This window comes from Camelus ferus, chromosome X (genome assembly GCF_009834535.1).
Source record: "Camelus ferus isolate YT-003-E chromosome X, BCGSAC_Cfer_1.0, whole genome shotgun sequence".
In the NCBI taxonomy this organism is placed as follows: Eukaryota; Metazoa; Chordata; class Mammalia; order Artiodactyla; family Camelidae; genus Camelus; species Camelus ferus.
The window spans coordinates 85,911,657-85,928,822 of NC_045732.1; the positions used below are offsets into that span (position 1 = coordinate 85,911,657).

The 17,166-nt window shown below is 43.7% G+C and overlaps 1 protein-coding gene across 5 annotated transcripts in view; it reads right to left on the reverse strand.

Moving 5' to 3' along the window:
* The window catches only part of FGF13 (fibroblast growth factor 13), a 464,387-nt gene that overhangs the window by 53,092 nt on the left and 394,129 nt on the right, over positions 1 to 17,166 (reverse strand). For 4 of the 5 annotated variants that reach the window (XM_032475824.1, XM_032475825.1, XM_032475827.1 and 1 more), the window contains 2 exons: positions 9,519 to 9,629; positions 3,883 to 3,986 (listed from right to left, as the gene is read on the reverse strand). In XM_032475824.1, coding sequence (XP_032331715.1) covers positions 3,883 to 3,986; positions 9,519 to 9,629 — 215 coding nt within the window. Of the gene's footprint in view, positions 1 to 3,882; positions 3,987 to 9,518; positions 9,630 to 11,584; positions 12,466 to 17,166 lie in introns of those variants that run through there. The other variant, XM_032475826.1, reaches the window with a different exon arrangement.

Below are 17,166 nucleotides of genomic sequence, written 5' to 3' on the forward strand. Positions count from 1 at the left end.
CTGGATTGGGTTTAGCACAGAGAATGGAATTTTTTTAAAGATCCCCAGGTGATTCGAATCGGTAACTAAGGTTGTGAACCACCGTCTGACTAGGGGTCAAAACACTGTTTTTGGTAAAAGACGAGACAGTGAGTAATTCAGGCTTTGTGGCCCACAGAAGCTCTTGTTCAACTATTCAACTCTGCTGTTATATGGCAAAGGCAGTCAGACTTTTAAATGGGTGTGACTGTGTTCCACTAAACTTTATTTACAGAAGTGGGTGCTAGGCTGGATTTGGCCCGGGGGCCAAAGTTTATCCACCCCTGGTCATCAGACTGCTTCCTCTCCCCTTTCCTAAAACAGCTGTTACAAACCTTCACCTTGGCCATCCCTATGCCTTCGATATTCTGCTTTAGTGGGAAAATACAAGTCATCTGGCTGGAAATTCTTCAACTTCCTCGTCCATCACCTGCAGACTCAGTACACTACGTCTGCATCTGGCCTCATCTCTTTATCTCATAGTGTAGAAGCAGCACCCCTTCTTTTCAAGGGGGATCTGACCTTCTCCCTTACACTCAGCTCCATCACTCTCTGTGACTCCTTTGGAGCCCCCAAGTGTCTTAACCAAAGAACCCGCACAGCCTCCTTCAATCTTGTGTCCTCCTCCAAATACTCAGTGACGTCTCCCCTTCCTTAGAAATGCTACACCCACTGCCTCTGCGTTCTCCCTTCCCATTCACTCCTCGAGCCACTACCACTGCCAAGCTTGCTGAAGCCCTTCAAATGGTGTTTTAACTTGTTTTAACTTGTTTTCTCTGAAGCATCTGACATTGTTGACTCTTCAGAAAACTTTCTCCCCACTTAGTTTTTGCAACACTGTGACATCTGCCACAATTGCTTTCTCTGCCGACCACTTCCATGCTAGTACTGCCGAGTATTACTTGACAGACTCTTTCCTTCTGCTCTTCTTCTTCTTCTCAACTATTCCCGGGGCATCGACCACCACCTACATGTGATAACCCCCACATTTCATCTCTAGCTCACGTCTCTTCCTCAAGCTCTAGGTTCACATTGTCAAATATCCACTGCAAGCTGTACTTTTATCCCAAATCTGTTCTTTTTCCTTTATTCTCCATCTTGGTTAACAGCTTCACCATCAACCGAACTGCCAAATGGAAAATTCTCACTCTCCTTCTCAGCCCTTAATAACCACTATTGTGCAAATTTTAAAATACGTCTACCCGAAGATACTTATTTCCTTCTGTGCAGTGAATGGCAACTATACATGTTCAGTCATACGTGGTGGTCCTGCTTTCCGTCCAAATCCAATCAGCCACCAAATCCTCATGATTCTACTTCTAAAACACTTTGTGAATCTATCTCCTTTTAGCCACTGCTGCAGCAACTGTTTTAAGGCAGACCCGAGTCATCCTTTACTCAGATTTTCAATAACTTTCTAATAGATTTTTCACTTGCCCACATCAGTAGCTTCTACTTCCTTTTCTTATTTTTGCTTCCTCCTTCAGTGACTGTCCAATCTTATTTTCTCTTTGCTAACAAAACTGCATACAGGCTTCTAGCAGCAGAAGTGCCAAGATTTTACATAGGGGAGGAGGGAGCCTTTCTCTTCGGTTATCCTCTCTTCTTGATGAGGCAAGATACTTCATTTCGGTTTTTGGTCTTGCATTGCTGAAGTTACAGACAATATTCTAAGAGAATCTGGGCAATAAATACACTTTAAATAAGATGGTAATAAAACGGAGCACCCATTGAGGATGGCGACCAATGTGGTGAAGGGACTCCAAACCACAATGTGCAAGAAGTAACAGGAAGAAGTGGAAAACTGATCCTGCCGAAGATTCACATTCTTCCCTGCAGCAGGCTAATCTGGGTATTTTTTTCCCTATATGAACTCCAGGATTATTAATCAGACACCTTTCATCCTTAACAAAAACGCAGTTTCTTTTCCTTCATAGGAAATACTTAAGGTTTCCTTTCCTTAAAAAGTGATCTACATTTTGCTCTACGTTGGCCTGCCCACTGAGGAGAGGAAGCCCATGAAACCACAATGCTGCCCTTCCCCTGGGAAGCCTTCCTTAGAAACGAGCTCACATCGATATTTACCATTTGCTAGAATGATGGTCAACCTGAATGGTAGGCTATGAATCTTTGACATCGGTTCCCTAAGCGTAATGCTGAATGACCTAATTCTCGAGTGGGAGCACGTGATACATTGCCTGACTTACATGACATTTTCTCATTCTAACTTAAATATTGTTTCCAAACTCTTTTTAAAAATTTTATTGTTGCAAGATTTTTTTTAAAAAATCAGCCCTTTCTCATCAGTGCATCGCAATGGTTGACCACAACTCAGTGAAATTCTGGATGCTTTACCAGTAAGTATTTCCTATGCCACCTTCTCAAAAGTATGCCCAGTATATTGCATTTCCTTCCCATGCCTGCATAGCAGTTGCAGAAAGCAGTCATTTATTTTATGAAAAACCCACCTTTGCATCTGGTCCTGTTGAGGTAGTCTGCTGATCTAAATGAGGTTAATTAAAATCCTTCATTATTAAATTATCTTACCTTAGTGCACAATCTGAAAGACAAATCTCCCTTCGTATCATTTATAATCATAGCAATGTATCAATAAGGTGACAGATCTCATGAAGTTCGCAATAAACTCAAATCATTCATTTGTAAAAAGAATAAAACCCCTGCATTTATTAAACAAGAAGACAGTTGAGATGGCCTCATAGGAATGCTGATAGTGACCAGGGTTTGAAAATTATGCTGATCATCTTTTACTGTGAAATATGAAATAGACTGCCCGGTTTACCAAATGAACAGGCCTTCACCTTGGCCTCTGAAAAACAGGGTTATGACATGGCTTCACCATGTCTACCAAGAGTCTTTCTGCACCGCTGGCTTTGAAATCAGTTCAAGGAACAGGTAAGAGGAAGAGTGTTTAATGGTAACCACTTTTGCAATTTGAGGACTAGACTTCTCTGGCCACGGTAAGAGCCTACTTCAAGGCTATCTAGAAGGAAGTTTGACAAGCAATTTTCTCCATTTTCAACATCTAACCCTTTTCTTAGAATACATGAAATTCAAAGCAAAGATTAAAAAATATTCATATATTAAGGGGTCTCCTGCAGTCTGTAACTAGATCTACTGATAAGAATAAAGTCCTAACCTTGGTACTGTCCCATTTCTGCCTATATTTAAATGTTAAAAAAAAAATTTTTTTAAGCTTAATTGGCCCCATGCTCTGAACTGAACTGTTATCTACATTGTTTATAAGTTTCTTGGGAAAAGTCCATTTTTTAACTCTGTTCATTATGAAATTTAAGAAAAAAGGCAAGCAGGAAATTATAAATAAGGAGAGGTTGAACTGTGCTTGATAGAAAACCAGTATTTAGAGACAGCAAACGTGACTTAATTGAACTGAAGATAACAAAGAGAAACACTTTTCAAACTCTTTATGTCCTAGAGTTGATCTGAAGAAGAGGGCTCATTAATTTCTTTAGGAGTAAACCAGGCTAAATACATGTTGAATTGAGTTTTACAAATGGCTCTGTTTTCCCCAGCTGCAAAGCAAGACAGCAAGAGAGACCATTATACCACATGCTACATAAAATAACAGCCCAAATGCCAATGTATGCAAAAATGTTTAGCGAATCTTTGCTTTTTATACCAAAAAATGCTAGCTTCAAATGATTAATTCGTAATAGATATAATTTCCACTGGAAATTAATTTGTCCTTTCGAATGAGATATTTCCATCCAGAACCCTCTTCCTCGAATCACAGAAATCTGCAGTGATGACACATATGCAAGCACATTTCACTTCATACCAGATGAAAACAGAATAATCAGAACATGAACACAGTAAGAGGCTTACCGAGGTGTACAGGTATCCCTCGCTGTTCATGGCCAAATACAGCTTGGTTTGAACTCCTTGAATAGCCACCACTCGAAGACCCACAGGGATGAGGTTAAACAGAGCTGAAACCAAAAGGAATGAGAAAACAATGTTATAATCCTGAATTCCATTGCTTTTCAATGTTTCCAGCCGGACTGTCTGGTCTTCCAAAAGTAATGTGTACCTGGTAAGGCTATTCAAAAATGTATTTTTATATTTATACACCTACAGTTAGGGCCTCTTCTACCTTTCGGTATACTTGATTCACGGTTGCAGTTGCATAATGGGGGCTATAACTACATATTTTCAAACACCCTGGAGAAAATTGAAGATAATTTCATGGTTTGTATAGTGTTGGAGGTAGGGACTCTTTTTTGGGGGGAGAAGGTAATCAGGTTTACTTATTTTTATTTATTTTTAACGGAGGTACTGGGGATTGAAGCCAGGACCTCGTGCATGCTAAGCACATGATCTACCACTGAGCTATCCCTCCCCAGGAGGTGGGGACTTCTGACACTTCTGGAGAGATCCAGACCCAGGAATTGGTCTATATATTAAATAGCTTTATCTTCCGCAAACCAAGGTTTTCAACTGCTCCCTGAGACAAGTGCTGAAATTCACAGACACAGTTTCATGATCTACCAGTTGGGGAGAGATTCCTAGAATCTTAGAAAAGACACTAGTCTAACTCCCTCACCTAAATGATCTGTATTATTTCCAATGCAACAACCAAAAAAGAAATCCAGGCCCTGAAAAGAAAAAAAGTCATTCTGTAGTCTTATGTTTCCAGAGTAGTTATTTCTTAAAGAACATTTTCTAAGTTGGGGTTGAGAGGGGTCTTAGCTTTGCATTTCCAGGAGCAAAGGTTATAGGAATAAAAACAATGAACTGGAGAGGTTTATTTATTTATTTTAATTGTTTTTCCTAAATAGTTGTAAGTGGGCAGCTGGCCGATGCCAAAGAAGCCTTCATTTCTCCATTTGAAGGTTTGACTGCGTGAAACTTACACCCAGGCTCTCCTCACAATCACACACCACTCACTGGAGAAAAACAGTGGGCGGCCTCCCCCTACCAGCTGTCTCCTCCCTCCTACACCCTGAATAAAAATAAAACAGAACATTTTTAAAACGTAGTGCTTGCCACACACACATCTTTTGAAAATAGCCTGTGCACCTTTCTCTCCAGAGTCCTAGACCAATGTTGACGATTTTTGCCTCGGTGTGTAAGTGTATTGAGGATGATAAATCGGTCTGCTATCATTTCTATGAACAAGACTATAAAGGAGTCACCCCACGGGGAAGAATAGGTTTTCTCAGATCTCATATCTTGGTGCACATATATTCTGCTACAGTAGGTGGAGTTATATAGGTGAGAAATATTAATGAAGAACTTGATATTCCTTGGTGAGTCTACAATGTATCTTTCCTTTAAAGTCAGGGTGTTACCAAAGAGGAGCTAGGACATACTGTACAGTTCAAAATGCAAGTGTTCCTACCACATGTCACCGATGGCACTTCAGTCAATACTCATGATATTAAAAGCTGTGCCCTTCTGTTATGTGAGGTGAAGGAACGTAATTGCAGATTGCAAGCCAGGATCTCATGCTCTATTTGACAATGCAATGCACAGGAACGAAGTCTGATCTCTGTGAGCATGTCATGTACATGTTATATCTCTTTCGATTGATGCTACCTTGCTCAGAGCAGGTGCTTGACACACATTTGTGGATTGATAGCAATCTGTATGGTGAAAACATGATAGTATTACATTTTGGGAATGTAATAGATCATAATCCCGTTATATGAAAGCTCATGGTTTTAAAATTCTGCTGTCTAAAAAAACAAATGAAACCAAACAAAAACCTCCATATGGGTTTGGCTTAAAAGCTGTACCACTAGACAACTAGAATGCCAGCGTATGTCTGAAGCCTAGTTTAGTCATTCTAATAGATGATAATAGATGATAAATAATAAAGGAAATTCAGAGCTGTTTCTAGAACTTCTTTTTTTTTTTTTTTACAATATTCTGAACCTTCTTAGTTCTCTGAATGCAGCTTGTAACAAGAAAAAGAGAGACGTTTGATTTTCACCGTGTGCCCCAACCACTCTCTGATGTGAGTTTTAATGAGCAATAAAATGCTTAAATCCCAAACATCAGATAGCAGGAGGAGGAAGAGAAGCAAAGCACATCAGTAATCCATGCCTGGGATTAGCTACTCCAGAAGAATGGTATTCCTTATATAGTAGAACATGAATTTTCACTATGTATCACAAATTTCTATGAAATCTGATTCAAAAACAAAAAATACCACTCTAAAATAAAAAATTAAAGAGAGCAGCAAAAAAAAAAGAGTGACTAGTCATAGTTCAATCTTTTTTCTTTAGACATTTAAGATAGATCAGAAACAGGATTTATTTAAAGTCTGTCTAAAGGGACAGATAAAAATGCAAAGAAATTATATCAAGGGTGAGCTTGCACAGAAGTAGTTTCCAATATGCCTTTGTTTCTCCAAATCTGGAGTACTTCTTCATGGACTTAAGATATTATTTTGATTAGGATGAAAATATGCTAAATAGGAGAAGAAAACATTTGATTTTATTTGTGTGTCTAAAACACATGCATTAAATACCTAATATCTTTTCTTTTATTTCTGTCAAACTTTTGAAGATTTTTATAAACAACAGGGCCTTTGTTTCTTGTTTGTTTTCTGTTGTGTCTACATAAAAACAAATCCATTCTACCTTGAAGGGATCAGTTTCTCAGAGGTGTGCTCGTAATTGGCACTCAGTGTTTGCTGAATATGAAACTGAGGCCATCCTTCTTTATCAGCTGGATTAAGATCAATTTCTCAAAGGGGGTAATTCATAAAAGTATATATTAATGTAGATCAGAAAGACCTGACCTGCTGAACTCTTAACACTACTGAAGGTTTGAAGGAAAATTTGCCTATTCTTTTAAAATAGCCCTCATGGAACCCAAGGCAGATACAATAAAACTACTGCCATGAAATGTCTATCCTCTTTTCCTTTTCAGGGAGAAATACATAACTCACTATGGCCGATTTGCTCATGATGAGACTTTATTGGACTGACATTTACCATTGTAATGAATCTACCTAAGGTCAGCCTAGATGCATAATATCAAACATATGCTTTTAGAAATTGAAGTATCTGTGTAAATGTGAACTGCTTTGTTATCATGATCTTGCTTACCTCATCAGAATCAAAATATCATAAAATCAGCCAAATTGAACTGAATGAGAAAAGCATGATGAAAAATCCTAACAATTAATAAAAAATAAGAAAAAATATAAACATAATAACAGGAATCATATTAAGAAATACTATATACATGAAAAGGTGAGAGTTGGAAAAAAAAAAAAACAACCGGTATTCTTGTTCCACTCAGTTAAAATAATTAAATAATGAATGCCAAGAAAATTGCTTGGCTTTAGGGGGAAAGAAAAGAATACGTTTGCATGACTAGACTTCCATTTTAATGATGATCATTTTAATGATCACTTTAACCATTAAACAGTCTTGTTTCATGATGACTTATGCCCTACAATATACTCCGTTGGGAAGAAAAGCTAGCTCTGGTCAGACTTGGCAGCAGGGGTAGAGTCAAGCCACACAGACTCGCTATTTCTTTTGAGATACTCTTCATTTGTCTGTTTCACGCGATGGTAATACTCACCGCCGGCTGACTCACCTCTCATTATTTCGCTCTGCCTAAACACAGATTCTGGTTATCAGACACTTTAATGGTCTCACAGTATCATTAGCATACAGAAATGCCCTGTCTATCAGTCAGTTATAAGACAATCAAAGGCAGAAGCTATGCATATGTAGGAACTGAAAAGTAAAACCTACGTGATTCCATAGTTAAAAAACGGAGTCTTGATTTACACGCATATATGTGTGTGTACCTGTGTCTGGGTGTGTGTCATACCCTAAAATGACTACCTACAGGGTGATCTTGATGCGTGTGGCATATTGCTATTGATAAGGCACAGCAAATGAATCATCTGATATATATTTTTTTCCTTTTCAGGAAACGCATGTGAACATTGGACCCAAAATAATCTTTTCACTGATTTCCATCTGGAGAAGATGTTAAAAGTAGAAGGAGGGAAACCTGGTTGGGTGGGGCTCATTAGCAACTAATCATGAATGTCCTTTCATTAGTTCCCAACGAATCCATTTCTCTAAGGCACTTTGAAAAACGGAGCAGCTTACATCCCCTAACTTCTTTCCCAAACACCAATTTGAACATACAATTTATGGGAATGTTTTATTACTGATCATCATGTACTAATGTCTGTTAGAGGTGTACAGTAAAACCCTCCAGCTACACTTGACTAATTTTTTCAAATAGAAGAGTATCATGAAAGAACATCTAGAACTTAACAATTAGAACTTTAATATCACAACAGTCACATAACATTTTGCAAAACAGCGAAGAACCTTTAAACCATTTAAGTATGGAAGTTTTTCATCCTAGGTAGCACAGAGCTTTCTTCAAAGGTAATTAAAGGTGACTTCCCCTTGAGGTCTCGCCTTGGCCATGCACCAGCCCAGGAAGCCTTATTAAAAGGTGTGAAACTCTTTAACACTCAACATTGGAACCCTTGTCTATGGCTTCAGCGCCTCTGGCCAGCATCTCTGAAAATGCCGCAGAGGACTTGTTAGCATTCAGATGGGCTTTCCTTGACAATGCAACTATTTCTGGGGAACTATCAAAGTCTGAGGGAAGTGCAATATACATTAGAGAAAATAGGGAGTGAATTGTGAGAACTAGGTGTTTTAGCCTCATGAAACATTTAATAGATCTGTAGAAAGCTGCTAATTGCAAACAAAACAAAAACAAAACATCAGTTATCATTATTGAAGAGGGCTTCACTATTTGTGAGTTTTTGTTACTCCAAATAAATAAAGCATGTGTCACAAAAGTTTATATAATATCTTAGAATCACTGTACTTCAGTAATTAGAAGTCATATTGACTTTATTTTTGATGTGTTTCTTTTTTAGATTCACCATTATGGTCTCCAATTTGGTCTTTACTTAAACCATGGTTAAAAATAAAGCACTAAAAAAAAAAATCTCTTTACCCACCTGTGGAGGTATCTCAATGTTAAAATCCCAATTAGTCTCAGAGTTATCAGTGTGTGTGGAGAGGGGAGACGTGAAAGCTTGTTATGATGAATTCTCATGACATGAAACCACTCCTCTCTCTTGGGATGAGACCGGTTCTTAAGAGTAGAGATAACATGCTATTTCAGGATCAGTGTGTGGGTGAGTAAATTTTCTGCGAGGGAAAAAAGTAATAAAATCCAAAGGACAGCTATAAATCTATCCAGATTACCATGGAGATGACATTTGGATTGTTCTTCAGATGGTGTCAACATTATTTGCTACAGTTCACTATTTTAGATTATTTTCATGTTCCACTTCCCTTAGGTTATTAACCTGCTTAAACACGATTGTCTGGTGTTGACTACATTTTGGATTCACTTCAGAATTTAAGCAAGGGATGTTTATCTTAAAAAATTAAGAAAGAAAACACAGTGTCAACAACATGCTGGGATATGCTATTTATTCTGCGGTCACTTACTGTAAGTGCTGTCCTCATCTTTCGTGCCATCGATGGTTCCATCTGCCTGCAGCTGCAAGTGGTAGCCTTGTCTGCTGTATAGTTTAGTAACTATACCCTTCAGCTGAGGCTCTGTAAAGAGAACCATGGTTTGGATCAATTGATAAGTTGTGCATATACAGTTGAAAAGAGTCAGAATTCAAACTTCTAATTTCATTTACAAATTTTAGTGGGAAGGCTCAAACTTCACTTTTAAAGAGTCCTCTGAAAGAAAGAAAATGAACAAACTCCGAGTGTCAGAAGAAATCTCCAAACTGAAGAAACATTTGATTTCCACCTGGTAACACTGGTAAAGCCCTAAAGCTTCTGACAGCAGAGACAGTCTCTGATAGGGTGTCCTTTGGCTTACAGTGGCATACTCATTGAACATTCAGAATGCGTTGGCAAATGGCACATTCTGCCTTTTAACAATGTGCCACTTGTCATGTGGAAGGAAAAGGAGAAATACAAAGATAATTTTGAGTGGTTTGCCAAGCAGGGACCAAAAACACACTAGCAAAGAATTCCCTCAGAATTACCGCAATTTGAATAAAGAATCCCCTCCATTCCAAGAAGGTTGAAAATGCATAAATAACCTGGACGCCCATCAAAGGACTTATATTTAGAAATGTGAGCTGTGATTTTTAAAAAGGGGGAGGGGGAGGAGAGACTAAAACAACCATGACCATCCCCTATCATATTAATTATCCTTAGAGGAAACGGGTGCAAAGAGCAGGGATTTTGTTGGTGGGGAGGAAAGAAAATTAGTCCATTCTTATTTTCAATTTAGTGTCAGAAATATAATTATCCAAAATACGTGTTCTCGTGCTCTCTTCAGCAGCACATATACAAAATACGTGTTCTCAAAATGATTTAACTATGAATCACCATAGATTAATCAAGTACCTCATTTACCAATAAGAGCCATGTTATCCAAAATCTGCTTTTATTGAATACAGACACCTGCACTGAAATAATATTTATGTGATGATTCAGGCCACATAATCGTACTTTGCCACCGCTTAAACCTTTTTAAAAACAAGCCTAATTTACAGCTAACACCTTAAAAACTTCGAGCACACAGAAAATGTATGGTTGCATTTCCATTCCAGGGTGTGTAGAACACATAAATAGAGAAATAACAGATTGGTGAATAGTCTGAAATTCTGTAATATGTATCTAGTTAAAAGTAAGGGAATAGCGTCAGGATTCATTTGGTTAAGAATGGCCAAACAAGCTGCCGGTTCGCCTGAAGGTCTACCTTGACGCAACCTGACACCTAGAGCCTTGTGAATTTCCCCTGGCACTGGAATATCGCGCTACTCTTCTCACTGAACGGGTTCAAAAGGACCCACAATCTGGCTCAGAGATTAAATTCTCTCTTCACTCCTGCGTTTTGGTAGCAAGTAACCACAGTTTTACTAGTCTAACCAGATCACTAAGCTCTCGGCCACAAGGTTCTGGAAATCCACCCCCTCCTCTCCAGCAAATATTTCAAACCGGCACCACAAGTCCGTCCCGATAAGCTTCAAAGTGATCAAAGAAACGGAATGCCTGGATAGCGGAAACCCACGGCCCTCGAGGGTGGAAGCTGGAGGGGAAGGGTCGGAGTTGCAGGGATAAAGGCAAAGGAGGGATTCCCGGGTTCTCCCGGGGTGGGGAGTGGGCGGGGGGGTCTGCCCAGCTCCGCGCCTGCATTTTCCACGCCACACACACGCTAGCCATGTCTGGGTCACGCCGGCCCAGAGCCCACGGGCACGCACACATGTGGTCTGTTTGAAGCTGACGGCGCGCCCCCCCGGGCAGGGTATGCCCCCAGGCTCTGCGCCTGTCCCACGGCAGTTGCAATGCAGCAAGCCTGGTACTGCCACGAAGGAGGCGAAAAAGCGATAGCTTTCCACGCACGCACACCGGCTAGGTGGCCACATCCGCAAGAGGTGGGCCACCGACAAACTCACCTCCGCTTCCATCCACGCCCTCAGCCCCCTCCACACTCGGAAAGTATGACAAAAAAAAGAAAAAAGAGCCAGCCAAGAGCCCCTGCCAACCTGGTCTCCTTCTGCGCCTCTTTTTGGAGCCGAATAGTTTGACCCGGGAAAAGACGTTTAACTTGTTTTTGTCGCAGCTGGTCTTGCCTTTGCTGGGGCTGCTGACACACTTGCAGGCGTTCGATTTCTCGCGCTCGCGGGCTTGTCGCTTCTGCCGGATGAGCGAGCTGGCGATAGCCGCCGCCATGGCCACGACGCCCACCACCACCGCTTCTTTCGCGGCCCCTCGCCGGGTTCGCCCCCTCCTCGCGCTCCGCCGCCGCTCGCCCGCCGGGTCTCGCGCCTCCGCCGCCTCGGTCTCCGGAGCCGGCGCTCGGCCGCGCTTCTCCGCGCTCGGGCTTCAGCCGAGGAGGGGGCTCAGCATGCCGGCCGAGCTCCTCCGGCGGTGGACCGGCTCCCGCGCGGGCTGCCGGCTGCCTGGGTCCGAGCCGACGCCACAGCCCCGGGCCGGGATCGCGGGCGAGACGGGCAGGCGGAGGCAGAGCTGCGCGAGTGCGTGCGCTCGGCCCCTGCGCCCAGAGGACACTGTGCAAGTCCAAGTGGCTCGGGTCGGAGTTTCGCGGCACCCCCCGCCCGGTGCCGCGCGGAGGGGGCCGGAGCAGGGAGGCGGGCGGAGGGAGGGAGCGCGGGCGGGAGAGAGGCCGGGAGCGCGGGCGGCGGCAGGGAGGGGGGATGGAGGAAGCGCGCGGGGGGGCGCGCCCTCGTCCTGGCCCCTCCGAGCCTCCGACTAGTCCTTGCAACTTCTTGGCCTGCCGATCGGGAAAAGTTGGCCGGGGCCAGCTTTCCGACGGGGCTCAAACAGGTAATGGCCTCGCATCTTCGCTGCTGCGGCGGCCGTTGCTGCTGCTCTGGGCGCGGCACAGACTGGTATAGGAATTCAGTCGCCGCAGGCACCCTCCGGAAGAGCGCGACGGCCTCCCCGAGGCCCCCTCCCCCGGCGGCCCCTCCCTCCCGGAGCCCAGCCCGCTGGCTCCGCGCCGCCGGCCGCCCCCACCCGCCCCACCCTCCAAGTCCCCGGCGGGCCGCTCGGGCTAACACCTGTAGGGGCTCAGACACTGCCCCATCTCCCCAACCTTTCTCCCCATCCTCTTCCCTGAAGGAGCTTCGGGAGAAAACAGTGATGGAGGAGGCACTGGGAGGAGGCAGTTGTGTTGGAGGAGCGGGGGGTTGCTTGGAGATGGGGATGGCGGAGTGGGACGTTCCGTTGGTGTTTGACTCTCAGCTGGCTAGATTACGCCCAGGCTGGAGCCCCCAGGAAGTTCGCAAGCCCCCGGCCCCAGGCTCGGACTTACAACACCCACCCCCCTCCACACGCACACACTAGCTGAGGTTTTTCGCATGGCGACACTTGTAGCCATTCAAGAGAGAGGCCGGGGCTCCCAGACTGGTTCAGCATCCGCGGCAACGGCAGCAGCAGTAGCAGCAGGCACTGCAGAGCTGCGCCCGCACACCACGCTGCCACCCAGTGGTTTTTGCTGACTTTTCATTTCAGATCCGTTTGTGCGATCCAAACCCCGTTTTCCCTCTGCGCCCCCTCATCATTTTGTTCGGGTTTGGGATCCAGGCAAAGCGCTTGGGTCGTGTACCAATAAATTTGCGAAATGCAGAGCTGAGCCTCTTTATTTAAGCTCTGGACCGTCTCCAATCTCTTCTCTTTTTTTTTCCTGCGCCTCAAGCTCAGGCAGCCTGCCTCCCTCCAATTCAGGGACTAAGTCTGCCTTTTTGCTCGCTTCACTCAATTAACAAGTTCTGTCCCTTCCTTGTTCTATATTTTAGTTTGGAGGAGAAGAAAGAAGGAGTTTTGAGGGCAAGAAGGTAACAAAGAGAATAGACCATCCACATCCCTCCCTTGAAATAGACCGGATTATTTTACTATTTTACTCGATTTCTGATGTCAGAAAAGAAGCCCCCAATCGCAGGGCTACACTGTCTTGGAGTTACCACGACACTCTCTTTACTGGACCTCCACCCCCTTTTGGATCTTTTCAGAATTGATGTAGATGCAAAACCAAATGCCAGACTCCAGTCCTCTTCTGAGCTCTTTTGCCTGAGCTCCCAACTAAGAAACTGAAATCTTCCAGGCTTCTAAGCCCTTCAGAGCTCAATCACCTGAACCTTCTGTCGATTTCATTGCTCTACCAGAGAAGCTGCCGCCAGTTCCCTTCCACTTTTCCCCAGTCTTGAAGTGTCTCTTGCCCTAGAAGTGCCCCAGAAGCACTATTATGTGTCTGCAAAGGTGGGCTGGGGTGAAGGCTGCAGGGACTGAGATGGCTAGATAGAGGAGAATGATGCTGAATGGTCTGAGGTTGCCTGCAGGTCAGCCTACTGCTTCTTTGTGCTCTGCGCTTTCCCAAAAGAAAAGGGAGGACAAGGTAGAAGTGTTCTAGCACCTTGAGTCCACTGAATTATCTTCAGACTTTAATTCACGGAGGGAAAACCCTGGTCTGCCCCCGCTGGACATTGAACGCCTTAAAAATTGGGACTGGATCTTGGTTACCACTATATTCCTGACATAGTTTATGCTCAATAAAAGTTTGTTGAAAATAATTGACAAGTGACTGATTGATATTGATTCTGAAGGGTAGGAAGATGTTTCCTGGCTCAGAGAGTATGCTATTCAAATTCCAAGTACCATGAAGGGAGGTAATCTCACCAAAAGAGGGGTCAGAAGAAGCTCTGACCAGGACCAAATATGTGGGGTGTGGGATGGACAGTTAACAGATTCTTACTCACTGTGCATGTTTTTACCTTGTGCTGAGTACCAGCTCCAAGGGCCTCCCCCCACCCCTTGCTTCTCTCTTGGGACCCTGAACCAAAGCAGGCATGACCAAGCTAAAGAAGGATGAGCTCTGATTCAGGCAAGGGACAGAACTTGGGAAGAGTGAGGGAATGGTACTGAGAAAATGAGGAGGGCTTTGCCATGCTCTTTCCTCCACTTCTCCACAGGGAGAGCACTCACTGCTAGTGCAAACACCATTCACAAGGCACATTCAGGATGCCTGGAGATTACCGGTGTGGCCACTCTGAAGTGGGTATTTGAGGGAAACAGACGCGGAGAAGACTTCCGGAATATATAATGAAGAGGAGGGGCACATCACTACAAAGTCGCAAACACAGACCTGTAAATACATCAGCCCTGTTACTAATCCCTGCCCACCACCCCAGGGGTTTGGGGTTTTGGGGGTTTGTTTTTGTTTTTTTAATAAATTAGAGAATTAAACTATGCCATGAGCTCCTGGAACCACTCTGTCAAAGCTGATAATTGATGATTCTATGGGTGTTTATAGACATCTTTCTTGCTCTAACTGCCCTCTACCAATTACATTTTATAATCTTGAAAAATGAGAGGTATAGGGGGAACCAGACTCTCTCCCTGTCACATGTTCCTGCCAGCTCATAAAATGTGCTTCTGCCTATTTATACCCCACCTTTATTCGTTTTTCTCCATGGACATGTGATGGGTGAGACCAGAGGTAGGGGCCTGGAACTCTCTGTGATCTGTCTGCCTACAGACCACGTGCGTTCTCCTCTCTCCTCCAGTGAGAGAACTCACAGAAGCCTGTCACTGGAGGGAGATCATCGGGGGGGATAGTGAAGAAAAGCCATTTTGACTTAGGGTCCAAATCGTATTGTGTGATCATTAATTAATTATTAATTAAACAGATATTTTCATCCTTTCCTAACTCTCATGTGCATTTCTCAGGAGCTTCCAAACACAGAAAAGAGCGTGAATATAACTCTCAAAGAACTGTGCCAAAACCCCGTTCATCTTAGGAGCGCATAATGAAAGAAAGACTTGCAGCCCACCATAGGGAAGCATATTTCGCCTACCCAAGACCAGTAGCATGGCTGGCATTTTAGTGGGAGGATGAATAAAGAACTTTCCTTTGACACTCATTTCCAGCATACCTTTTTCTCCTGTCCTGCTGTGTTCCTACCAGTTCACACCGCATCCTTGCTATGGAATTTCCTGGATCTCCTGCAGATTCATAGTTTCAATTCTTCCTGCTTAACTCCAGGGCTCCCAGCTGCTCTCTGCTGGGTGGGCTTAAGTCGCCTCGGCTCTTCCCAGACCTCCTCCCCTCACTGCACTGTCCAGCAAGCTCTCTCCTTCATCAGATTCAGGAAGAAAGCATCCTTAGCGCCTTTCTCCAGCTCGGCTCATCAACACTTCTAGCCTCGGTGACAGGAGGCATACGTTTTAATCCTGTCTCTACCACGAACTGGCTGTGTGACCTTGGTCATGTCATTTCTCCTGTTGGGACTCTAGTTTCCCCATCTTTAAAGTCATCCTTGAGACACAATTAATGGCTTTCAAATCGTATTCTGCAGAGCCCGAAGAGTACACGGAGGTGATGGCAGTTTCACCTCGCCCATGTTTCAACCATAGCACTTCTGCTTTCCTCTCTTTTATACAGTGGGACTTACTGTGTGATTTCTTATGAAAAAAATAAAAATAAAGAGATTCCACTGCTAAAAATGAAACATTGGAAAACCTCTGGATGAGATGCTCTTGAAAGTCTTTTCGGCTCTGGGAGCCAATGATTTTTGTGTCTATGTCCCCGTTCCTCCTACCTCTTCACCCCGCCCTCTTCATACTGGGCCTCTCCCTAGCCTACCAGAATGTAAACTCTCCACTAGATTGCAAAGAAAAATATAAAAGTCTCTTTGGCTCCATTCCTCATGGGTTCACTTGAGAACCAGGTTTTGGCATTCTTTTCAGGGAGAGTTATGTGAGTTATCAGAGCAGAGAATGCTGATTGTTCTCTGCCAATCTCTGTTGGCAGGACTCAGATGAGCTGCAAAGAAGCTGAGGGGACCTGCTCTCAAGAGGCATCTCCAGGAGAGAGAGAAACCCAAACAGATGTGACTGTGATGAGTAAAAATGAGAGGATTCAGACAGCCTAATCAGGAGCAGCCTCAGTACTTTCTGAGCAGGAAGGAACTGGCTGGCTTTCTGAAACTCTGAAAAGATTTCAAACACCCTTCCTTCGTGAAGATAAACATAATCAGAGCCACCTGCCAGTTTGCTCGCCAACTTCACTGACAGTCCCTCAAAACACCTGAGTGACCAGTTACCAGGTCAATGACTGATGATGAGCTCAAAGGGAGGGAAAAGGGGCAGGTTCAAGTGCACCATGGGCAAGCAACACTGGGATCTCACTAGCAACTGAGTAGGGCAGCAGAGGGAGTACTGAAGGGACTGGGCAGCAAGTATCATCTTTTGTGGTCTATTTAATGGTGTCCAGAAACCCAGAGAAGCGACTGGATAGAAATACAAATGAGGAGATTAGAGAAAAGCCATTAGCAAAGGCTCATGCCACCTAACTCCAAGCAGGAAGAAAAACGCAATTTAAGGAAATCTTGTCAGTGTCACACTGGAATTCCAGAGACAGGAAGAGTGACTACTGTATTCTGTAACATAACCTGACACATTTATTACCTGGCAAAGAGTCTCTCCTAGTCAGCTCATTTGGGGGAATTATGCTTCAGAAACAAAGGTCTCCAGAACCAATTTTTTTAGCAATTGATTGGCTCTCCTGATATGCATTCAGAATGAAAAGCCAGGGAACCCTAGGCTT